This window comes from Phalacrocorax carbo, chromosome 2 (genome assembly GCF_963921805.1).
Source record: "Phalacrocorax carbo chromosome 2, bPhaCar2.1, whole genome shotgun sequence".
Taxonomy (NCBI): Eukaryota; Metazoa; Chordata; class Aves; order Suliformes; family Phalacrocoracidae; genus Phalacrocorax; species Phalacrocorax carbo.
Genome location: NC_087514.1, coordinates 68,395,176 through 68,422,006, shown reverse-complemented (window position 1 = coordinate 68,422,006; position 26,831 = coordinate 68,395,176). Strand labels below are relative to the sequence as shown.

General features: G+C 38.6%; 1 protein-coding gene across 1 annotated transcript in view; it reads left to right on the top strand.

Annotated features, from left to right (window-relative positions):
- Positions 1-26,831, top strand: part of GABBR2 (gamma-aminobutyric acid type B receptor subunit 2) — a 491,408-nt gene that overhangs the window by 305,390 nt on the left and 159,187 nt on the right. Inside the window, exons 9-11 of the mRNA XM_064443206.1 lie at positions 10,821-10,901; positions 14,055-14,205; positions 14,696-14,828. Coding sequence (XP_064299276.1) covers positions 10,821-10,901; positions 14,055-14,205; positions 14,696-14,828 — 365 coding nt within the window. The remainder of the gene's footprint in view (positions 1-10,820; positions 10,902-14,054; positions 14,206-14,695; positions 14,829-26,831) is intronic.

Below are 26,831 nucleotides of genomic sequence, written 5' to 3'. Positions count from 1 at the left end.
AAAATTCACGTACACTAACAACAAAAAAAAAAAAAAAAAGGTGTCAAATGGAAATTCATAAAGGGAGCAGTACCGTTGTAGGGACCTATTGGGCTGGGCTGGTGCACAGAACATTTCAAATGATGGTTTTTGAAAACCAACCACTTCTTTTGTATATCACCAGCCTCCCACGAGTGGATCCATCTCCTGGATCTGTCTCTTAAAGCCTGTGACAACTGAGTAGGGCATGGTCATTTTTTCTGGCTGCCAGTATTTTGCAGAGATTTCATGTCTTCCATTGCCTTAGGGCATGGAGCTGCACAGCCCCACCACCTGCACCCCTTGGCCGGTGTCCCAGGCTTTAGGTTGCTCACAGGTGTGCTTATGGTCTCGCAGCACCCCTTCTCCTGTGGGGCACCCCAAACTTTCCAAACTTCTCAGGTAGCCTCTTGGGGGTCAAAGACAGGCAAGAAACACAGACTTCAAAGAGGAATTTCCCAGCAGCCACTTCTGCTTGTAAAAACATTGAAAGTAGCACTCTTGAAGACATTTTTCCCACCCTGCGAATCAAGGAATCATGCAATTCGTGGTTTGATGGGTGTCCTGGGCTTGTGTAACATTTCTTGTTTTCTCACTCCCTGGTGTGCCATCCCTAAATGTAGCAGTGACAAGCCCGTCCCTGATAGGGAGCATACCTCCCTGAGGACAGAGAAATACAATCTGTGATCCCATGTGGCTCTAAGCCCCGAGCCAGGCTTCTGCATAGGCAGCTGATTGTCAGGGGAGGGCTAGAGCTTGAAAGTCACAGTGTCTGCGGCTTTCAGTGGCTCTTTGAGTGACAGCTTTCTTGTTCATCTCAGCACTGGAACCTAGATCAGGGGAGTATCACTACTTGGGTGCCTTTATAGTCTCCCCTATACCTCGGCAAGGGATCACTTGCAGGGTATTACACAAGTGGGCTTTTTCTTGCTCTGATTTTTTCCTGGAATACTTCCCCTACCCTTCCTGAATACAGGATCTGGAATAAGCCAGCCAGGCTGAGTCAAAACTGGCTTTTTTTTACAGAAAAAAACCCCTAGCAGTTACCATACAAATTACAAGACAGGAAAGAGCATAGAGTTTGCAGCTTTGTATAAATGTGTCCAGCACAGCCTCAGCTATCTTATTTTGTATCTTATGGTGAGGGCAGTGGGAATTCTGCCTTTGGGTTTGACCCTGAATGATGAAGAAGATATTCAAAGCTCTTTATGTGCTACAGTATTTTCACAGGCCACCTGGTGTAATGGCAAGAATGGATATTCAAGGACATAGTGAGTAGTTCAGATCTAACACTCATAATATGCACAACAGCTGCTGCTCTCCTCACATCTCAGGCATGGTAATTATGAAACCTCAACCTCTAAATAATGCATTCTTAACTCTGAAGAAGTTTAAGGATGCAGTGTGTAAGAAAGAAGCCAGAGCATCTCGTTTTCTGACCTCTCAGCTGGAGCAGACCAGGCACAGCCTGCTGCAAGGCTGCTCAGCATGTGCTGAGGCCTTCCCTTCCCAAGGGAGGGAAAGCACAACCCTGACAGATGGCAAGGGAAGGCCCTAATCATATAATCATAGGTATGCATCCAAATAAGCCATAGCAGAGCTTTTGTTTTATCCCTGCTTTGTGTGAGATTACGAGAAAGCAGGCATGCCTTGCTAAGTGGAAGGAAAACCACCTTGTTGTGAAGCACTCAGTCACTTCGTCATGTCTGTTGAATAGCTGGCATGCTACTCTGCTCCCATCCTCTGGCCAAGCACACATCTTGTGTGGTGGGGGAAGTCTTTATTTCCATTATGTTATGCATTTAAGCTTGGTTATGAGGTATATCAGAAAGGGCCACCCAACCCTCAAAAGGAGGACTGCATCATGTAGCTTGTTCTGTACCTCTGAGCAGCCCCGGAAAAAGCGGTGGCAGAGACTTGGTCACACTGTTCAGGTGTCGTGGTTTAGCCCCAGCCGGCAACTAAGCCCCACCCAGCCATTCGCTCACTCCCCCCAGTGGCATGGCGGGGAGAATCAGAAGGGTAAAAGTGAGAAAACGCCCGGGTTGAGATAAGTACAGTTTAATAGGTAAAACAAAATAGTAATAGTAATAATAACAATATAACCTAATGAAAAGGAAAAGCAAAAGCCACGCACACAAGGAAAGCAAAGCAAGGAATTCATTCACTGCTTCCCATGGGCAGGCAGGTGTTCAGCCATCTCCAGGAAAGCAGGGCTCTGTCACACATAACCGTTACTTGGGAAGACAAACAGCATCACTCTGAATATCCCCCTTCCTCCTCCTTCTTCCCCCAGCTTTATATACAATCCATGACGCCATGTGGTATGGAATATCCCTTTGGTCAGTTTGGATCAGCTGCCTTGGCTGTGCCCTCTCCCCTCCCACCTTCTTGTGCCCCCGGCAGAGCACTGGGAAGCTGAAAGAGTCTTTCACTAGTGTAAGCACTACGTTGGGACACTTAGCTGCTACTTAACAACAACTAAAACATCAGTGTGGCATCAACACTATGCTCTACTATTTTCTAAGTAACTGATTTGTTGAGGGTTTTTATTTGTCCTCTCACCTCCAAAAAATAGGCAATAGTCCACATTGGATTGAATTCAAAATTTCAGTTAGATACGTAATGTGTTTAGGTAAGTGTAGTGAAACACTTCTTTTGGGCATTCATGGGAAAATCAAATTAAATGCTAGAATATTTAATATACCGGAGGAGGAAAAGGTCACCCTGATCTTCTGTGTGATTCAACTAGAGTATGCAGGTGGGCTGGAATCAGGGCAGCCCAGGTCTCCAGGGCTGTATCTTCTGTCAGGACATCCCCTGGTGGTGGCCAGTCGCATCTTCTGCCAGGTTTGTATGGAAAGTTTAAATGCTGAGCTAAGAGATAGAAATGATGGAAGCCAGGATTAGGCTACTGTCAGGGGTGTCTTGCATTTTTGGTCAACAAATGAACCTTAACCTGGTGAGTCAGAATAGGCTGACAGCAGTGTTATATCCAGTCTTTTCTTCTCTAGATAAATAACACCACTTGGGGAATTTGAGTTGAATTCATAGGCAACTTTTGGGTTAACTAAAAAAACATTCTTTGGTAATTTGATAATGATTCAAATGTTTCTTCTGCCAGACTCTTCTGATAGTGCACACTGTGCCTACTCAATCTCCAGGGCACCAGAGAGATAGTAATTGCATTTATTCCCCTTGGATAAGAGATCTGGAAACGCTGACGCTCTGTCATCTTGGGTTAAACCACAACAGTTTATTTGGAAGTCTCATAGGTTGTCAAAATGGATACGCTGCCGTCCTATGGTTTGCTGTCCCTTATCTCTGAATTAGTGCAGTATCATGGTGTATCTTAAATTGTGCCTCACGGTCTCTGATGTTCCTGCACTCTGAAATCAAGCTCAAAAGGCAACAAAATGTGGCCACAGTCTTTCTCATCGGCATCTTCACCTCTTGCACAGCCCTGGCTTCAGTTGTCCCTCTCCTGGCGAGGCTCTGACAGATGGAGCTGCTGCTGGGCCCTGGGCTGCTGCCAGGGGGACTTCTCTGCAGATCAGAGGCATTCGCGTCCAAACCTGTCACTGCCTGGACAGCCCTTCAAACCCGAGAAGCTCCTGGGAGGTCTCCTGGGAAGCCAGCCCAAGACTGTGTCTGCACAGTTTGATTCTAGCACACACACTGTAGCAAATGGAGTAACGTATGAGAGTAAAGGTACTTAGAGGCATACGACAATTAATGAAGTTGTGCAATAATTTAGTAATAAACAAAAATTCCTTCTTATGGTAGCTGCCTGTCGTTTTACACATGCAATGCTATTTCTGAGTCAGGAAAAGCACACTGATTTCGAACTCTGCTAGGAAGAAGTGATTCCAAATAAGTGAAATAAAAATCAATTTTTGTTTGTAGGCCATGTTACACTCAGATAAATATTAATAATAAAAAGCACATGCATGTTTAAACTCTGAAGTGCTGTGTGACTTCAAAGAATAATTTTCTTTGGCAAATAAACTCTTAGAATGATGAGGATGTTCATTCTATGAAAAGTTAATAAACTCATAAAAGGGGATGAACAACAGAATAGGAAAACCCTCAGCTGGATTGAGATGTTGCAGTTATTATGCATGTGTGTATCCTAAAATATAATCATACCATACCTATTCTTTGAATATATTTTTGGGTTTTTTAGCTTCCTTAATGGAGTTAAAGGTAATTCAACTTATTGACATATGTTTCGGGGATTATACTGTTTGGCTATGATTGTCAGTTAAGATCTTATGCTAGAATTATTAAAAACAAAAGAAGTGTGATCTCATATACAATCTCATTTCAAACTATCACAGAATCTATTAAACATCCTAAGAAATGGGAACTTCTTTTTAGAAGAGTTAATGTAAGCTCTGTACACTTGCTTCATCACACCAGTCATTATACTTCATGGATAATCTGCCTTCGTTATTGTATATTTGTTTGTAACTTTCTCAGTTTCCTGGATGAAAGGTATAATGATGGTGTTAGCAATTCAGATTTTAAGAAGTAAGTGTTTTAAACTCAAAATAATTATTTTTTATTTCATTGTGTGTGATTGTAATTCATTCAATTATGAAATATTTATTTCATAGCTCTTTTCTACATAATATATAAATACCTAAGATTAAAAATCCACATGAACTATACTACTAAATTTTTATGAAGAGCTAGAACCCAGTCTAACAGGCAAAATAAGAGACAGATGTAAAATCGGGAAGATAAAAACAAAGGTTAAAAAGAATCAGCAAATTTAATTTTTATAAGCGGTTAAAAATGCATATGCTTGAATTTTTTATGGAAAAATCTTTTTGGGCTATAAAACAACTAGATTTTTTGTGAGTTCAGGATACTTAATGACATTTTACGTGCTGTTTGCTTACTTGCTTGCTATTTCCTGTTAGCTAAATACCATTACTAACGTAGTGAAAAAAGCCCAGGGTTAAGACTTCTTAGCTTTTATCCTGACTCTAAGACTGACATACACTGTTTGGCCTTTGGCTGGTTTAACATTTCTGTCCATCTTGCTTTATGGATGAATGAAATATAGGACTTGAGAAGTGGCTATGAAGAGTAATTATCACTGGCTATATATACTGCTTTCCTGTATGTTGTGTGCACTGGGATCCAGAATTTCAGAAATAAAACACTAGACAAGAACTTCAAATGAAGGAAATCGTTATGCAGGAGTTAAAGATGAGGGTAATATTTCTTTCGGCAAAACCAATTTTTAACTCCTAATTACAGGTGTAAAAGCTGTGGTAATTCAAATCCTTGCAAGGGTAACGTATTTTTCTTCCTTGATTCTTTCTTTTGTGGCAGCTTCTGCTGAAGAATAATCTTCTATCTGACGTGACATTTTCTTCCTTATTTGAACTGCAATTCTTAATCTCAGTATTGCTGTCTTTAAACAAAGAAATGGTTGCCTACAAGTGGATAAAAATTCGTAAAAAAGGTTTTGCTCATTCATTATTTATAAGCTTCTCTTGTGATCTTTTTTTTTTTTAATTGGAAACTTTCAACGTGTATTGGTTATTGCTGATATGTGGTAAGGATAACTGAGAAGCTTCCTGGTCCTGTTTGACAAGGATAAATTATGAAAGTTAAGATTACATTAATTAGCTAAGAGTTTCTGCAGGATCCACAACATAAAATGTTTCTGTATTTATTCTGAAGGAAATTAGCTTTCGTGATGCTTGGCTTAATTCAGTAATGTAAAGGCATTTAAAGCAGCATTTCCAGCTTTTGTGGTAGATCGTTATTTTGCGAAACAGCTTTCAAAACAAGTGAGACAAAGGTAAGGCAGGTTAGAAGAGACTTTGCAGGCAATTTGCGCAGGATTAACTGAAATATGGGAAGTGTTCTCAGACTTTACCATTGGTTTGCAGTCTCCAGCTTAGGTTTTTAATTGCTTGTGTTTGGCCCATCTTCTTTCCTGGGACTGGTTTTCTGAATACCCTTGGTTGCAGGATTGCTGTTGCTTAGTGTGGCATAATAGCTCTTCAGGAGCCTTCACAGTAATAGAGGGAATGAGAAAGAAGACCCAAGACCTGTCCATGACAAATGATTACTAAATGACTGACAGTTTAAAGTGCTAAAGAAAAACATTCACTCTTTAAAAGGGAATGTGACCAGAAACCAAACTGGAGAAAAGTAAACCTCAGGACACAGTAATGTAATGTGTCCATGCACCTGTCACCCCATCTCTGGCCTGAACCTGTCAATGAGTTGCCAATAGCTTGTGAATGGTGAACTTTCAGCTAGGTTAGATGTGTCTTTGAGAATGTGAGTACTTGTGCAGTGGCATGATTTTTGATTCATATCTAGGAGATTGGCTTGAAATTTAAAATTAAATTAAATTTAAAATTAAAATATTTCCAAATTTTAAGTGCAAATTTTAAGTCCTTCCTAAGGATCTTTAAGCATTTCAGGTGTGTATGCTCCATGCTCAGTTTCACCTGCTGGCTGCCACTTGGGCATTTGCCAAAATTCTTCTGAGGTCTGATGAGTAAATATTTCCCAAAGCACTCAGCATTCCTGTTGGGCTGCAATGCATGGATGAGGAACAATGTGCAAGAGCTAAATGTTTCTGTTGTAGGGCAAGGTTTAATAATATTGGATCCTGAGGTAGGCTGCTAAGTGCTGAATATGCGGCAAGATTTTCTAATGTGCTAAGTATCTAATCACTCCCACTGAATTATGATGGTTAAGCAAGAGGGGCAGCTGACAAAGAGTGGGAGAAGGGACTGTTAAACTCATGTCAGAGGAAGGTTTTCAGGGAGTACAGTGATAATTTCTTGAGCGGTGAAGCAGGAGGAGCTATATTAAAAAAATTTTGAAAAACTTTTCAAGGAGAAGGAGATATGGAGGCGGCACCTTATGCGAGGATGTTTTTTCAGGATAAACTAAGACCTAGATACTGTGTATGCTTTCAGCTGTAGGTTCTCTTTTTTTCTGCTACTTCTAAGTTCAGAATACCCTAAGTCTCCTTTAGATGAGAAATCTCAGTGACCCTTAGCTTATCTGGAGAACAGTCCATAGGAATGTTATAAAATTTTCTTTAAATTTTACTTTGTTGGAAAGTGAGTACTCATCACTTGTACATGTTTGGCTCTGTAGCTTGCATGGAAACCTAACTTTATAAAGAGCTGAGATGTAAGAAAGTATTAGTAGTGTCAAGCTATGGTAAGGTATTTAGAGCTTTGAGGTCCTTAATTTTCATTTACAGCCATGCAGTTTGGGAACCACGGTAATGTTATGGCAGGTCTGTTCGTTTGTCCTTGTTCTGATGGGCTGGACATAGTTTTTTACATTGGTATAATCAACTAGATATGTAGGAGTTAATGAATGTGTTCACATATCAATATACATATTTTTGTAACTTTGTAGGATATATTATTATTAAAGAGTGCCCTTACTACTATAGGCATAAATTATACTGGTATAAACATGTTTATATTGGCTTAACTGCATCACCACCAGGGTTGTTTGCACCATTTCAGTTGGACTGACATACTTGAAGGTAGTGTAAGCTTTAGATGTAGACAATGTCTTAGTGTCATTAGGAGCTAGCCAGCATCGTCTACATAGAGGAAAATAAGGAAATCCATCTGTCCCATCTCTTATGCATTGCAAGTGCTTTCTCTCATCCTTAAACGTCTGGAGAGGACAAGGGGGAATAGGCACAAGTTGCTTTTGGGGACATTACGATTGGACATGAGAGAGAAGTTTTTCACAGTGAGGACAGTCACCCATTGGAATAATCTCCCCAGGGAAGCGATTGACTCGGCCACGTTGGACACCTTTAAGAGTCAGCTGGACAGGGTGCTGGGCCGTCTTGTCTAGACTGTGCTCTTCCTAGAAAGGTTGGACTAGATGATCCCTGAGGTCCCTTCCAACCTCTGAATCTGTGATCTCGCAGTAGAAACTATCTTCATAAGGTGTGAATAAGCACACTTATAAAAATGCAGTGCAAATGGAAATTATGACATATAGTGAAAGGAACTGAAACTAAGCATAGTCTCGTCTGAAAATTCTAAATGTAAGTGGTTATCAGTCACACTGGCAATCACAACACTGTTGTGTATTTCGGTAAGTTAGTATTGCTCAGTTTATGTCAGTTGCAGGATTATTTTTGCTTTTATTTTACAAGAACTTGTAACTACTACCTGATATGCAATTAAAAATCTGTTGTATTACCTTTTTAAATATGGCCCAATGAATTAATTAGTAGTGTGTCAGTTTGTCTGGAGTTGCTTAAAGTGGGCTATAAAATTCTGTAATAAAACTTGTAGAAGAAAACATTTTAATTCACCTTGAAGAGTTCTTTGTTGGCAGAAGGCTTTAATCTTGGCTATATCAGTAATCTGTGACAAGGATTAGTTGTTTATAATTCTGTTAGGGATAATTTTCAGTGACATACGTCTGGGCCAGTTTTCTTTTGGTTCATTAGTTTTCGTACTTTTATGTTCCTGTGTGAAAGAACAGCTGCAGATTCAAGTTCTAAAATCACACTGCTCCTGTCATGGTATGGACAAACATTATCTCACAAAACAAATATGTTTTCCCTCATATTTTTCTTCCCCATTTTAACCTGAGCAGGGGCATTAAAGTACAATCTCTCCATCATGAGTATGGAAAGATCAAGTTAAAAATAATGAAAGCACTACAGAAAGAAGCCAGCACTGTATTCTGGATATTGTGTAAAGAACTTTGTTGGTGTATTTATTTGAAGGAGTTCCACTTCCTCCTGTCTCTTTGTTGCTGAACACACAGAGATTTTGACAGATATGAGCTACATTATACAAACAGTATACTGGCTTGAATAATTCAGAATTTCCAAAGGGAACTCAAGGGAATAGCATATAGAAAAGCAGAGCCTGCAGTCTTTAGCTGTACTGCTTGTGCAAGAGAGCAGAGGGCCATACTGCTGCCTCCTTGCTTCCTTTAATTAATATTTGGAGGTGACTTTGTCACTGATCACTATTTGCGCTTGGGGAACTGAAAAACCAACAGCTGTAGTTGTACTCCTTGCTGGGAGTACAAAAGAACACAAAGACTATTTGTATCTCCCCCTCAGCACCCTGTAATCATGCTGTGATATGGATAGTATATCCTTCCTCTCAATAAAAATATGGTTTATTTCCCTCATGAACTACTTCACACAATTGCAACTACTTTAAGATATTAAATATGTTTATGGCTTTTCTTGACTTCATTAAACCTTGGCATGTGCTCTATAAACTGTCCTTTCCCATTTGTAAGGGACAAGGCACTGATAACGAGGTTCCTATGTACTAACCACTTTTTTTTTGTTTTTTCCACACTCTTGGATTCTTATATCCAAAAGAGTCTAGCTCTTCAGCTCAGTCCACCGTGGAAGTTTGTTTCTCCAAATAGCTCTACTGAGCTCTACAAGGGCTAGCTCCTGGTACCCAGGCTATCTAGTTGTAGGCTACCTATCCATATTGTACTACACTGCAGTTACCATCATAAGCACGTTCTCAGTGTTCATCTGTAAAGGAAGCCATCTAAGAATTCATAAATCTTGAAGAGGAATGGGCATTTTATGTCAGACGAAGCAATCCCAGAAAAAATTTCTCAATTGCAGCACGTTAATCAGTAGACCAAAGATTTACACTCTCTTTTGTGTATGCTTACCCACCTATTATGTGCGTCTCCTATCTAATCTAATCCCAGTAACTGCTCCATACAGAAATGTTTGTGGAGCAATTACTTGTTTCTCTTCATTGTTCATCAGAACTGTCAGGTTTTACCCTGTTGCTGTAAAGTTGTGGCTAGACCAACACCAAGGTGCATGTCCTCCCTATTTGATACAAGTAGATGTTGTGGACTATCTGGCACAGTAGATGTTGTGGACTATCCCAGCTGTCCTAGCCAGCTTATCAAAGAAAGCTTTAACCAATGTGCCTGTGGTTTATAAGTCTTTGATCAAAATGTAAAAGTTTTAGTGTAAAAGTGATAGTCTAGTAAGCTCCTGCACTTCTAAACCATACCTAAACCCGAACAGAAAGAGTGGAAATTAATGAATGCCAGATGTCATCAGAAGGGTGGGACAAATGTCTGCCAGAGCTCCAGCTATTGTGGTCAAGGCAACAGCCAAACAACTTCTTATATCTGTGTTACCCTACTCCATTAGGTACAAGAAGGTCATATATGTGATGATAGTCCCAAAATAGCAGATGAGAGTAACAGTAAAATTTTAGCTCAAGTGCACATTGGCTTTAATTATATAACGTGGTATGTTTTGCAGTCAGTGTACTAATGAGTTGCTAATTTCCAGTCAGAATAAGAGATTAGATACCCAGCATATCTATTAACTAGCCAGTCTACTCTGTACTGGCTGGAGCCTGCCACTATGACTCCCCTGGGAGATACTTCACTAAGCAAGATGTCCTAGTTGTTAAAATGAGATTGGAATGTGTGATTTAGCCATGTCTGTTCTCCCAGCAAAATGTCCTGCATGGCGTGAGCCAGTAAGTAAGTATGTGATCTTCAAGATGGAGCTGTCTGTGCCCAGTAACAACAATTCCCTGATTATGTAAAGGAGTTCTTAAAAATACTCTGTGTTTCTTTAAAGAATCAGAAATATTTCTTTTAATTATGTTAGCTGTCTGGAATTCTGCTTTAATAATTCATACACTTCAGACATATTTCTTTTCCTTTTGACATACTGTCAAAAAAGAAGGCAAAATCAGTTAAATAATTGAGAACATGTGAACTGCCATAAACAATCACTCTTCTTTGTTCCTCTGCAGAAAGAAAGGAAGTGAAGGTGGGAGAGTACAATGCTGTGGCTGACACACTGGAAATAATCAACAACAGCATCAGGTTCCAAGGTAGGAGAGAAAACTGGAAAGAGGTACAGGAATGACATGGAGAGATATATGTAGTTTTTAAGACTGCATGCTGTTAAAGAACTGTTTTAGGTTTTTTAATACCAAGAGCTGTGACACTGCATAAAGAAAAAAGGAACTGAGCTCTGCTGAAAAAATAGAAGGAGAATTCCGAAAAGAAAATCACAACATTTAGATATTGTATAATTGTTTTGCGTTCCAATGACCAGGACAAATTCAAATTTATGTGTGTACACAAATATTCTTTGATATCTCAGCAAGCTGCAGATGTGTATTCTATTTAATCTCCACCAACCAATAATGTTCTAATTTCATCCCCATTTCCCACTCCCCCAGTTTCTCTTACCTGAAGGCTGCTCTTGTGTGCTATGTTTGCACAATCAAGGAGGAGGTGGTTGTTTTTCTTTGGGAGGTGTCTGTTAGGCAATTAGAAAATAGGATTTCAAAATACCAAGTCTAGCTTTAAGATGACCCATGTGAAACACGGCTAGAGAGGGTGTTCAGCCCAGCAGCACTCCCAAGGTTCAAAGCAGGCATGTAGCCTGTGTTGCTGTATCTTCTGGTATTCCTTTTTTCCCCAGGTTGCTCCAAAGTTAGCATGGGGACATCCTCTGCTCTCACAGCGGTTGGAGTGTGGGCATGCCCACGCCTTTCTGAGCATATCATCGTGGCAGCCAGATGTCAGCTGAAATGAATTTTTAAGGGGTTCTCCTGTTCAATATAGACATATACATTCGTTTTAAAGATAATAATTATGATTTAATCTTGACCTCTGCTATGGTGCAATTCAGTAAAGGAAGGTAAAGTCAGCTTCATGAGATCTGTTCGATCTCCCCTGGGAGTGGTGGATGAGGATCAAACTGCTGTATCCTGTGCTCTCCTACACCTGCCTCCAGTGTCCCAACACCCAGGGCTTGCATGAGCATGACTAGAGTTTGACTGTAGTAATCTAATCCATGACTGCTTGTCCATCTGCTGGAGCTTTCCACCCTCCCTTCTGGTATCTTTTGCTGGACTTAAAAGAGCACAGCTACATGCACTTCTCACATCTGTCTGGAGAATGAGGTTTTGGAAATGACACATACGGAATCTATCCCAGTTGCCAAAGTCTGGGAACCAGCAGATTATTTTTGCTGCAAGGAGGAATGGATGATGTTGTTGAACACTGATTCAACACCATTAATTTCCAGAGAATATATGCAGGATTAACCAAGTAACAGGAGACAGGTTTTGTTCATAATTTCATGCCTTTATGGACAATAGATGATGGGAAAAATTCTCTCCTCAGGCTTTTTGGAGATCAGACTCCTAGTTCTTGTTCTGACTGCATCTGGTGTTCCTTCTACCCGTAGCCTGTTTTAGGTTTGTCTTAAGATGCATTATATGCCTCTAAATGAACCTTCTCCATTTACATACCTTAACTTTTCATTCAGGCAGTCATGTATATGGTGTGGAGGACACTGTGGAGCATCTTCCAGGCAGTATAAAGAACTTAGTAACTTGAAGTGTTTGAAATGAAGAGTAGTAAATACAGCCGTGTTTAAAGCATTGCATAAAATTGCACACAAGAGAAGAATAAATCATAATATTAGAAGCAATAGAATTGAATGGCCATTGCACTAATAAGAAAATACATTTTATAGAATCACTGGTTAATTATATTTAATAAATACAAATCATCAATATACTCTATATTTTACATACAGCAGGGTGGGTTTTTTTCTTTAATATTAGTTCTTTTAATTCAGGCATGTTCTTCATTGTATTTTTAGCTCATTAGTGGTTACCTAATTTTATGAAGTATCATGCACTGTAAATGCACGCTCTGAGGTGGGAAGAGGAAAAGGGGATAATCTCAGGTACTTTTCTCCAGTATCAAATCAGTGAATGGTCCCTTGAATGTCATTTTATTGTGATCACCTGAAAAGGAATTTTTTTTTGCAGAAATGTTGGGCATAAAGACCAAAGGATAGCAAGTTTCCATTGGCTGAGTTGTCTTAACTGATATAGATAAAATTCTCTCTACTTGTACAAAGCCTTGAATATTCTTCTAGGTGCAAAGCAGAAGAGTGGACGTGAAATTTAGCTATGGCAGCTGCTGGTCAGTTATTTACAGCTCTGTGATCAGCGGCTCCACAAAGCTCTGCCTGTGCTGCTGTTTTGGGAAACAGGACTGCTCCACCCTCTGTGGTCATTCTTGCAGGCCCATGGAGAACTGTCATGAAAGGACAGGCTCGGTCACTGTAGGGCACACAAATCCTTTTCTGAAGGAAGGCAGTGATGCAAAAGGGCTTTTGCCAATCCCCTGCACCAAGGAAAAATTTAGTAAGCAGGTAAAATGGAGTATCAGAAGTAGGGATTGCAGACCTTTATTGCAGTTGTCGTAAAGTAATTCTCATTAAACGAAGAAGCCTTGAATTAGTGGCAGCTGACTGTCTATCAAGCACTTGGCTTTAAGTTTTTAAGTTCACATATTCAAGTCCACATCTGCAGGGATTTGCAAAATGGGTCCATCCCTATAAAACTTTTGCTATCCATTTTCCCATGTTGTTCCATTCTGTAGAGTCCTGAGGGCACCAACAGCCCTGCCTCCCTGCTCTTGGGGCTTTCCCCACCCTGCCCACAGCCGAGGATGCCATGGCAGCCCCCCGGAGCATTCAGTTCCTGCTCCAGTAATGCCATACCAAGGCTGGTCTCCAGCTGTGGTACATATCGAGACAGGCTGTTTTAATTTGCCCTGGTACACAGAGAAACTATGCCCTCTGTTTTCTACTCATTGCCCAGTCACTTGTTGCAGGAAAACGTAACCTCCTGGTAAACTTTACAGTCATATTATGCATTTTAGTGTTTATTTACACATTAAAATGAGGATATATTTTGTGGGGTTCTGCATAAGGGTTTTGCTGTGGTTTTTCTTCCAAAGAGGATGTTTATCTGGTCCAGAAATACAAACCTTTTTGTCAATCAATGTGACTAACATATGTCTGTCAAAGTCAATGATTTTATCAGCTACTGATGTGGTTCACAGTTGCTAAATCTGCTAAATCAAGGTATAGTACTTAGGAAAGGCAAATTATCTTACAGAAATTCTACATCTGGCTGAGCTTTAGCCTTTTTTTCTTCTTGTAATTCTAGGACTTGAGCCTCCAAAGGACAAAACAATTATACAAGAGGAGCTACGCAAGATCTCCCTGCCTCTCTACAGCATCCTCTCTGCCCTCACCATCCTAGGAATGATAATGGCCAGTGCTTTCTTATTCTTCAACATCAAAAACAGAAATCAGAAGTAAGGCATTCATGTGACTTCTATCACTACTTTTGTATTTAAATGCCAAGTTTGTGGACTCTGTCATCTATATATATATATATATGTATAAAAAAATGTTAAAACTGTGGAAAGGCACTATTTTAGAACTATTTAATTGAATTAACTGTGTAATATATTAACATTGAAACATTGTCTATCTGTTAAGACAAGTTCTTTTATACTGTCTGGTAAGTGTAATTTTTCTATTTATGTTTGACTGTCTGCTATTAACATTAACCCTAGCTAATTATTCCATCAGTAAAATAGGAGGTCTTTTTACTAAACATTCAAAACCCTGAAACAATGCTAGACTCTATAAAACAGCAAATAGTGTGCATGCCTATAGATTTCATGGAGTCCTACAAGAAGAGTTATCTTTTTGCCTGGTTACAAGAAGCTCTTCTTTATTGCTCTAATAGCCTAGCAGTAATCCTGTCCTCTTTAATGCACTATCACTTTTTGTCCGTAGACTAATAAAGATGTCCAGTCCCTACATGAACAACCTTATTATCCTTGGAGGGATGCTTTCTTATGCATCTATTTTTCTTTTTGGTCTTGATGGATCCTTTGTCTCCGAAAAGACATTTGAGACACTTTGCACAGTAAGTAATTCCATATATTCTAGTTTAAGATGGTCTTGCAGAAAGCTCTGCAAGATATGCAAACAGAAAAGCTCAGTAGTTGGATGTTCCATTCCATTTAATCACTGATTCTCTTAGTTCTTTCCTGAGATATTTTCAGGGACCAAATTCTGAAATATGCATAAAGCTTATTATTATTAGTGAAAGCTTCAGGTGCATTGGGATTTGGCTTCAGACTAAAACATTAGATGTACTTTCTTGTTTGGAAATTATATATATGAAGATGATTTATTAAAGGCTGTGTTTGTAGCGTAACAACTAGTAATATCAGTGAAGCTACTATGTTTTCTTTATAGATTCCATATTACTTTATGCTTCATGGCTGCTGCTTGTTCAGGTCTTTTTACTCAGTCTTTTTGGCTGAATCTCCAAAGACTTCTACTACTATTTCCAGGCTAGACTATAAACTCACACAAGCTTAGATCCATGTAGAATATGTTCTAGTTAAATCAAAATAAGCAACTCTGAAGTATGTCCACCTAGAAGCTTGTAATGTCTTAATTGCTTACTACAATAAGGATGTTTCTATGGATTGGATTTGCTGCATGAACTGTTAGGGGGTTTTGGCTGCTATTGCTTTTTGGCTAGTATTGGAAGCTGATTGCACACTGCAACCAGGCACCAATTCCGACTATGGTAGGTTCTCAGCTCCAGTGTTAGAATGATCTGTGTGACTAATAGCAGCATCATTATATAGTAGCTAGGCTTCCATGCAAAATTTTGAATATTGCTTGTCATGAATTATCTCCTAGAAATCCTGTTTTGACAACGAACGAAAGGTTTGAAATGTGAGAATCAAAGACTCAAATACTTTGTCTTACCATTGCCTACAGTAGTCGTCTACTTTTGTCAGTGTGTCTTTATAATCCTTAGTATTATTAGGTGATGCGCTCAACCCTTTAAAACAGAGGCTTCCAAACTAAATTCTGGGAGCAGCTTGACTTACAGAATTCTGTTCTTCAGAATACATTTCAAAGAAAGGGAAAGAACTCAATTGTAAGGATATTCCCTCCAAAGCAAATACAACCAACATTTAAATTTATCAGGTATTTTCTCCTCAAAACATCCTAAGACTATGCTTCACCCATTGCCTGAGAATATCAAACTTACTAAGTGGTTATCCTTACTGTTTCTGATCCTTCTTCAGGTCTTTAGAAAGATGCAGTTCACAGCACATTTGTTTAGGACCCTGAATTTCTGATGCTATCACTGGAGAGATATAAACTTTACTTCCAGAGAATAATTCAAAGCATGAAAGTTGGATGGCTAAAGCTAGATGGTGCACATACTTCCCAATATTTCAACTGAAATCCTCCATGCTGACTAAAACCATTATAGAAGTGAACTATCATGTGACTTGTTCAGTGATACCATTTCAAAACCCTGGAGACCTCTTCAGTACATGTCAAGGTGCCCTAGAACCTATAGTATAGGTGAACATATAGGATTTTCTGGGCAAAGTCTTAGCCTCCTTAGTTGGGCCTGGACACAACTCTATTTTAGACACCTAAATGTTATCAGCAAAAGAACGGAGAATGAGAGAATATCCAGTCTTCTTACAGCTAGAGTGCAAATTTTCTACATAACTAGTAGACAGAGGTCAAAGACTTCAAAATCCTGTTCACCTCTCCCAAACTAAGTATATAATTCTCTCAATACGTAGGGTTCAATAGGAAGTGGGAGAAGCCAGCATCCATTTTTTATCCAGCAATTATGTTCTTTTTCATGAACCAGCTTCTAATGGATCAGAAGTGTCATTAGGAAGGCAGTTGTTGATGTCAACCCCCGTTCTTTTTTCACCCTTCATTGCAGAAGAATCTAGTGGCAGGAAGTGCAAATTTTAGGTCCTGATGTCTCCTCAGCCTTGAAAGGCTTGTATTCAGAGCTTCTGACTCCACTGGCAGGCTGTAGGCCATTGTATGAGTAGGCTACAACCCTCCTCTTGAAGCAGCCAAGCATTGCTGAACAGAAGGAAAGAAACTGGGAACCAGAGGTACTTATCAACATGGAGCTGTTCTAGGGAACAGGTTTCCAGCCAGATTGAGCTGTATAAAACTAAATTTAAGTCCTCCTTTAAATGTGACACAGCTCAATCTTAACTCTGAAAAATGAACAAACATCCAAAATCTTGTGTCTCTGAGCTAGAACACTTGAGCTATCTGATTTTTCTTTAATTTGCTTCTCAAAATGTAGTCACTGTTCTCATATTCTAAATGCAACAAAATTTAAGTGAGGGCTGCTTTGTTCTGTGTTATCTTACATAGTTTGGTTTTTTTTTTTGTCTCCCCAGTTTGTATCTGTCACATTACATTAAGTTCTTTGCCTGTCTGCCATGGAGGGAAAGATCTGGACAGGCACTTGAATAAGATAACTACTTTACTTAACTGACCAATAAAAGAAAGGGGTGGGGGACAATACTGTATTTTTAAAGCCAGGCTTTGGTTAAGAGGTATCGCCACATGCCTTAAACAGAGATTTTTTGTTTTGACATAGTTAAATTTTATATCAACAGAGCAGAGTCTATGAGACTCTTCCTCAGTCTTAGCTTTCCATGTTTTCAATCCAGCACAGAAACATTTCTGATTGCACTTTCCTGAACATGGCTATTGATTTATCTTATAAATTACAGCTCTGTTGGGGATTAGTATTACAATCACAAATGCAAGATACCCTTCAGAAGCCACCTCTCAGGAAATTTTTCCAACCTCCTGCTCATTAAAATTAATCTTATAAAATTTCCCCTTCCAATTATAATATTTTCAATGGGATAGCTTATCCTTCACTTAGAAATGGTCTTTACATGGCCACCATTGACTGTGACAACACACTTTCCCTGTATCTAGAAAACTCTTAATTAATGCTAAGGAATTCATAAATATGGGAGACAAACGCACTTTTCCATGCAGTAACTGTTCTGTCTCTTCTCCTTCCCCCCCAAAACATCCCCTAAATGCTGTGTAGAGCATGTACATTTGGCGCCATGTCATGAACATCCGTATTTCCATATGGGCAATATGCTTAGTGGTTTCATAAGGACTAATTACAGTTATGGTTCTTACAGGATCAGTCCAGTACAAATGTCTCTTGATCATCCATTTCTCTGGAAATGCATAATTTTGATTACCCATTCCAGCCATATTAAAGATTAGTTTAAAATTCCCATTTTATGCAAGACTGTGACTTAGTCCTTGAAAGAACCAGCTACAATGGAGTTTGGTCATAAAAAACTATTGAGCCAAAAACATGTGAGTGTAACTAAACTACATCTCAGGCACAGAGAAGAGTCATGTCAATGGAGGGGGATTATTATTTTTTTTTTTAGGGAAGTAAAATTTTTTATTTAGCCTTTATAAGCACATGTAAAACTAAAAAGCTGTCATTAGTGTTATCCCCTCTCTAAGCTAAGTAACCATCCTCTTTGTCTTCCATATTTCAAAAGCAATTAGGTCTCACCAGAGCAGCAGTATATACAAGATAGCAAGTTTCTTTAATTAGATATGTTATACATGGTTTCTGTGATCCTTCTGTCTTACAGTTTCTGATAACTTTTTGACAACACTTATAGAAGGTCCTTAAATAGTCCTGAGTCTACCCACAAGATTCAGGAAGAGTGGTTTCCAAATCATAGGTATTACATTCCAAATCTGTTGTGAGTTCTTCCTCTATAGCACCGTGTTTGTAGCATTGTTTGGAGGGTGAAGTGCTTTGCAATCTCTGGTCTTTTCTGGCTTTTCTACAACCTACATCTACATATGGCATGTGTTTCACACTGTAATATTCCAGGGACACTGAAACATGTTACAAAATTACACCAGTAACACCTGAAAATTTCAAAGGATTTCTTCGGTAAGTTGTACCACTCTTTTCCACGCTGTAAGGTGCTGGCTGTAGGAGGATGTGGTATATAAGTCAATATGCTGAAATACAGAACCAAGTGTTAAATGTATTTGAGAATCAGCAAAGCACTTTAAACATATGGTCAAATAATTTGCTGAATAGGGGTATTATGTAAGTCTTTGAGATGATATAGAGTTTACTCTGTGCTAGAGTGGGTAATTGGTACCCAGACTAGCTCATTTTTATCTTGGTATGCCCATTGTCTATGGAAAAGCAATCAAGTATATTCAAATACCTAATAATTTGTGTTCTTGTGGTAAGAATTCATAATAGCAAAGGTAGCATTATTTAGTTCCATGTCAGAATTAGAGATTAGTTGTCATATTGTAAAACTCCAGTTACATGGAATTAACTCAGTCCAAAGCAGTGAATTCTGAGAAAGTGGTCAGTGTATTATAGAACCGTTAGATCATGTCTTACTTAATAGCAACTTATTGGTTGTACAGAAAAAGGAAAAGCAAAACAGTATTTCATTAAATGCATATGCATGCCAAAGCAGAAAGTGCTTCAGATATGAGGGAGAGAGAGAGAATGAGAATGATCTATCTTTGTTTTTAATCTCAGAATTACCATGGTATCATAGCAAAAAAGAAGTTAGAAATAAGGGTGTGAAACGAGATGTGATGCCAACTGGAAAAATGCAAGCAAGTGGAAAAATAATTGAAAGCATTCATTATATGGAAGAGAGAGACTCAAAATTAGCAATGTCAGTGACATATCCTATGAATAGAGTTTAAGCTGACATACTAAATAGAGATACTTAAAATAGAATATTAGATATGATCATAACGTTTAGACTTCTGTAATACAGTCTACTGAGAATTTCACGCTTTATATTGAAGACGAGTAATGTCTTTGCAAGTTGGAACTGCTATGGGAAGAAAGGCTACTATGGCCCTAAGAAGGACCATAGTCTCCTCTTCTCTGTTATGCATCTCCCTGAAGTATGCAAATAAAATGATGTTCATATTATCTGGATATAACTGATTAGGTTGGGGCTGAAAAGAAGGTTGTTTTAAGTACTCCAGATTGCAGTCAAATGCCCATAGTTTCCACCCAGAAATGTCTGGTGTGTTAGGTAGTAGTACTGAAGTAGACTGAAAAGCTCTGCTTCTCCTCTGTCCTGGTAGTCATGATGTGTAGCCGCACTTTATCCTGAAGAGTGTGCTGCACTGGGTGATTGGAGTGATAGGGAAGGGGCAAATGATCTGTTTGGAATAGTTCAATATAGGATTCACGCTGTTCTGGGAGATATCTGTTCTGGAGATAGCAATTACCTTCCAGTCTACTTTACACTCCAGAGTTCTGCAAAGGTGTTACATCAAAGATAAGAGGATCTAAGTCTTGCAATTTACACAGTCACTAAAATTAACCATGCTTTATCTTGTTTATCTCATTAATTAGCATAATTGATATGAATTGCCAGAACCAGGCCCATATTCTGTGATTCCTGGTGATCTCACTGAGCCCTGTCAGCATTTCGCCTTGGATAAAGTAAATAGAGCACATGAAGGTTTTTGCACACCTGTGGTGTTCAACAGTGCCCTCATCCATCCCAGGCTGCTCTCAGGCTTTCAGATTTAGGTCAGTTGTTCTCAGCCATGATGCAGGCATTTGGAAACAGTCTTTATACAGAAAGAAGGAACCAAACAGTGAGGTGGGGTGAAGAGATAGAAAGAGAGAAGGAAAGAGTAGGTACACCACTGATAAAGTCCAGCTACCTACTGTACTGTGTGTGACTATCCGGACTTTGTGTTTTTCTCAGTCAGACACCCTGAGAACATGTACATTCTTGGCAACAGTAGATGCTCTAGGCCTTATCTTCTCAAGAGTGTATTTATTCAGAAGCACTTAGGGGTTTTTTGGCTAATATTATTCTTAATTACAGATCATGAACACATGAAATCTGACTCTATGTCCTGTAGCAATGTGAAAGGCAGGTTTTGTTCTTTTTTACCAATTTTTCATAGTCATACATCTATCTGCCCCGCTGCGAGAACAGCTAGGCAGGGTGGAACTCCAAGGTCCACATTGCACCTTTTCTTGGGAACCCTGAACCTGTACAAGATGAGGACTGCAGGGTGGTATAAGAGTGGAGAGATCCTGAAAGCCACGTCAAACAGAGACTGAGAGACTGCAGTGAGGAGCAGGGAAGAAAAGCCAGGTGTGAGACGTTATGGAGTGGGTTCCTAGGGATGGGGGAAAGCTGCAGGGTGAGGGGGATGCTGGGTAATTCGCTAGAACTGTGAAAGTTGTGGAGCTGGCTGAAAGCAGCTCTGGAAGCAGGGACTTCCCTTTAATGGTAAAGCAGGGAGAGGGAGAAGATGTAGGAACCTTTTGTCTGTTCCTTTATTTCTGCTTTGTCTTCCCTTGTCACTTCAAGTTTTCTCTGTTTAACCATTTTTGGGGGAACTGACTAAAAGGCAAATGTCTGGGCAGTGCCACCTCAAAGCTGTGGCTGTGCTGGTGTACTATGGGCAAAGGCCACTTGGACTAGACCCCATGCTACCAAATAGCATCTAGCCTTGATATTTGGTTAGTAGTTGATGATGTGCTCCTTATTCGTATTCTTTATGCTTTTCAGGCATTGCCATAGGTTTTGGGGGTTCTTCCCCCTTTTGGACTTTGTTTGCCTAATTATTTTCCTTAAATTGTTTTAATTTTGGCCAGGAATTAAAAAAGCAACAGATAGACGCTCAGCTTCTACTGAACTGCAAAAGGATTTGGGCCTCTAATCGATTTCTTTGTCTCTGGAAACCATACCCTTTGTTTGTATTTTTAGTCTGGCCTTTTTCATTTTGCGTGTATTCTCTAGTTTATTTCCTACTTATTTGTTTAGCTGTTCATTTTAATCTCCCTTTTCTGTATAATCACTTCCATAATTGTCCTCACTGTTGTTCAGTCTAAGACTGATCTCACTCCTATTTAATTCAAAGGCAATTCTGTTACTGAGTTTAACATGAGCCTGATCAGTTTCTATTTTAATAAATGACATTTTCTTGGAGGGGGGGGAAAAAAGTAGAGACAAAAGTTACAAGGCTGAATAGATCCTTGAAACAAAATTATTTCATATGCTGCAGCAAATACACAACAACCTTGCCAGAGATTTATTAAGGTAATATTTTTGGAACATTTTGCCTCTTGTTCAGGAGGACAACAGCCAGATTTTAAAGCCCTCTTATAGAGTCAGGAGTATTTGTAATATCTGTTACACTACCCATGGATTAATTCTGAAAAATGGTCTGAAATATATTAAGAAATCACCACAGGAGATCTCACAGCATGTGAAGAACCACTGTACTTAATTTATGCGAAAACAGCAGGATTCAATTCTCTAGTGTTATTGCCACTTACGTTTTACAAGGAATGTGCCGGTGCCACACAAATTCTAAAGAATTAGTTAAAAGTCGTAAACATGTGTCAAAAATGTTTGATATAAATGAGAAAAGTATAATTCAAATTAATAAACTCATTCTTTGGGGCCTGCCTGTCCTCACACGGGGGATTTTGCCATGGTTAATAGAAGCAGGATCAAGCCTCAGTGAAAATTTGTTGAGAAGGCACAGTTTTGTTCATCATAATTATCCTTTACGTCCCCAGTTTGCCAAGAAAAATAGAAGGTGCTTAATTTTCAACTCATGAGTAGTCCACAGAAATCAACAGAATTGCCTCCTTAAAGATAATTGTGCTCTCCAGGCCTAAACCCACAGCATGGTTTATTCTGCGTTTGTCATTTTTAAGTGCCTAAGTCTAATACTAAGATGCCAGCAAGCTGCTCAGCACTCACGTTCAGCTGCAGCCTAACCCTGTGGGCACCACAGCTTCCAACCCAGTGCGTATGAAAAACTGGCTAATTATTGATATTCCCAAACTGAATCTGCCTGAGTCTCATAACCTATGCTGGAGAGTGTCTGGAGCGTCAAGTCCTGTGAAAGATTTGAAAGTTTTTGTTTGAAAGAAATCATTACAATTAAGGTCTTGAAATGGCAAAAATGCTGCTTTCAAGAATTTAGGAATCTTAAATCTAAGTGATTCCTCTGCAGGAACATAATCTAAATGTTTTGCTAACTCAAAAAGACGTAAACCAATCTGTTTCACTACCCCATTCAAATAACTGTTACTCAAAAAAAAAAAAATCGTGACCTGGAGAGGTGTTAAGTTTGTAGCTTTTTATGCAACACATGGAAGTTCTTTATGCTGATATTTGGTTTTCTTTGTTCATCATTCTGAGTCTTTAATCCCATCTTCTTGTTGTTTGCCTGATATTGGCAAACTGCATTAGTATAGCAAATTTAAAACTGCAACACAAAAAAAAGAGAGAATGCATAGTATATTCTGTTCAAAGGACTTGTTTTTTTTTCTTTCAACTTAACAGAGGAGAAAAATACATATTCTCTTGATCAACTTAATTTGACATTTTTATTATTGCTTTCATGAGCTCAATACCTTCTCAGGCATTCCTTGTCAGTTCATGACTGTGTGGTTGTCTGAATGCATATGCAGTGGTGGTCAAATATGGGGAGATAACAGAACTTCTTTAAAAGTGAAACTTTTGACCTTTCATCAATTCAGTCCATTTTCCAAGATAATCTTATTTTATAATTTTATATAGAATTGTAATTGTATTATAATAAATTATTTGAAATAAATTAAAATAAGATTGTTGTTTATCTGAAAGTTAACAGTAGCTAAAATAGTGGTTTTGTTTGTAAGCTTCATTCTTAGAGTACATAGAGACTTTTATTTCTTTGTTCAGAACGTTTCTGAAGCTTTCACCACTTACTAATTTCCCCTTACTAACTCATTGTTCACAATTAGATGGCTTCTTCTATTAATAATGAGTTGTAATATCAGATCGCTTTGTAGGACTGTTAGACAGATACATAAACAGTAATAACTTCACTATTCACATAATAAGGTGATGGGAAAGGTGCAGATAGACTTGTGTGAAGATATCAAGAAGCAGCACTCAAAACATAGACTAGCCAGCTAAAGCTCAAGGTTGAGTGGAAATATGATCCAGATGGAAGTAAGTTTATATAAGGCTGTTAAGCTATCTGTGCTTATTATATGATGGAAGAATGGTCTTACTTTAAAAAAAAATAAAAGATCTTTAGAACCTTATGGACAGGTTTAAAACAGTGGCTTTTTGTTGTGAAGGGAAGAAATGCTCCTACAAGATGTAAGGAGCATCGTGTTCATAAATGCAGTGATTCTCTAGCTGAACTTTACAACATTGTTTAAACAAAGGTGGTTTTTTGTTTGTTTTAAATAAACATCATATCTGTCCCAAGTCTGGAAAATTACCCAGAATGGCCTGTTTCTTTGCAGAGACACTTTCAGTGTTTGGTGGTCATCAACTGTGTTGTCCACTAAATAAATGATTTCTAGCTTTTTCAGCTATAACAAGTAATGAACCTGTAAGAGCTTCTATCAAATAATTTATAAAAAGTGCAAATTCCAATTACGGGTGCATACATCATACTTTCAAAAATAGACCCTAAACCAAAATAGTGTAGGAAGCATAAAGAAAACTAGGACTACGTTTTAGCGTCTATGTAGACATGCTTGATTGTTGTATACAAAACAATATTGTCTCCTTTGACACTTGCAAGTTGCCTTTGAATGACAGCAGACAATAAAAAGGGTAGGAGATATTCAATTAGCCAAAACATCTTATTCAAAAAAAGAAGTAACCAAGAAATATAAGCAGATAATTGAAGGTATATCCTAAAATTCAGTGAAGGCATGAGGAATTTTATAATGACCTAACCTCTTAAGAAAAAGATAAAGAGTAGCTATTTTTATGAATGACCCTTCTATGGAAGCGTAGGGGTGTTTTCAGGTTTTGTGTCTAGTTTGGAGTCGCGATTTGAATGCAAGTTTCCTCTCTTCTAAGTAGGTGCCTTTCCTGCTCATTTGGTGGGTACCGGAGGGAGGGTGATCTTCCTCAGCCTCTTCTGTCGAAATGCATCATTAAAAACTTCCAAGATGAGAGAATTACTGATCAGTTGTGTGACATCATGGTCATGCTCTCCAATTATTGGTGTTATTTTTATCATGCTCTTTCAAATGAGTGGGGTTTGGAGGTATAATATATTCAAGAATATAAATGGGCAGATAAATGAATTTCAGAGGCTCTTGCTGTTTTCTAAATTTTTCATTTTGCTGGCTGCATTAATGAATTATAACAGACAAATTTGAGATCATTTTTTTCAAAATTAAAAATTTATTCTCATCTGAAACTTATCATCTCATTCTTAGCACCAGCAATCTCGTTTTGACAAAATCTTCCGACATCTTTAAGCCAGAATGTTTCCAATATAGCCAATAGTCATATTATTCTAATTTGCATAATACAGATCAGGAATACCTAAAACTTTTTGAACCAAACATGATAAAAATAACATTTTTCTGAATATCGAGTTAGAAACTTATTATGAGCATAATTGAATTTATTACTATTCCCAAGAGGCAATTACTGTTTCAGTGAGAACAAAACAGAGTCTTATTAGAGACATGAAAATACCATGTATCTGTTTGCCAAATATATCACTAAACTGTACACAGAAGAGCTGAATACTTATTAATAGCAGCAAAAAGATTGAATGCTAAGAATGTTATCATAGCTCAGTTGATGGGAAGTCAAAAAAAGATGTAACTGGCTAATATGGACATGTTGATATGAAATGTATTTTTTAAATGACTCAGAGTTGATCTAACTGTGGTTTTACTTAAGTTGTTATCTTAATGTGTGGTAATGGATAATGAGCAAAAAGTTCAAAAAATATTTAAGGTAAAAATATTACTTTGCTGCCCAAAATATCTATTTCCTTTTTTTTTTTTTTTGGCTACGGGCTGTTTTTTTTTTTCAATACCACATTCAAGAAAGTCACAAAGCGTCATAACTCATGTAGTTTGAATCAAATCACAGTCGGTTTGCTGATTTTACTAATAACAAGATTAACCAGCAGTCAATGTGAACTATATGTTCAAAGTCAATACCAGCAATGCAACAGGTAAACCACATTAGATGCTAATAAAATATTACTATATACATACAAATATCTAAACAGTCTTCTATACGAAATCCCAATGTTTTCTAATAAACGCACAGGCTGAGTTACACCTGCTGCTCACGGGACACAAGGGTTACCAGCAGACCCTTTCTTCTGGGTGTGCAGGTTCCCCTGTACACACCCGCCCTGCAGGAGACGCAGGCTCTCTGCCTCTGTGTGTATCCGTACACATCCAGGCAATGCCCACGCCAGTGCGACCGCACCCACCGAGTTCGCGCTTGCACACTCAAGGTGTGTGTACCAGTTTCGGGCGTATACCTTCTCAGACAGTTTTGTTTGTCCATTTGCATACCCTTCTCTTTGCCAAAACCCAAGGTGCCTGTTCTGTACATACTTTTCTCTCCCTAATTCACCATTATTGACCATACTTACGGTCTGTATTTATTTATTTTAAGGAACTGTAGTAATTTTACTTCTATTTCTTTGCCATTTTTATTTGAGTAAGCCATATTTTTTTTTCTTTTCTGCCTTGATGCCCAGTCAGTAATGCTTACTAAAAATCAGAATTTCTATTCTATAGAACATTGCGGGGGGGGGGGGGGGGGGGGGGGAAGAAATCACATTTTGAATACAAAAATGGAAATTCTGAAGATGTGTGGAAAGGCAAAATCTAGGTAACATGTATTTAGAAGTGAAACTCTTAGATTATTCCCAATAGTCATCTTAGCACCCAAGTTTTGCATCTTACTAAGCACCTAGTTTCTCATCAATTTGTATGTCCTAAAGTTACAAATTAAAAATCTGAAAGTCTCTAGAATTTAGTTGTGAAACCAGGCTGGTTTCCAATGAAAAACATTGCCTTTGGGTCATCTAAAGATTTTTTTTTTCCAAATCCTTTCTCAGAATGTCCTGGTTTCCACAAATCAGATTGTTTTTATATCAGAAAAAACCCAGCTCTACTGGCCAAGGATGCATGGGCCACGTGGCCAAAAGAAGGCTTGTTTTCCCCTTTTCTAGCTTTGCCTTCCCTGTTTCCAGCCATTGTCTC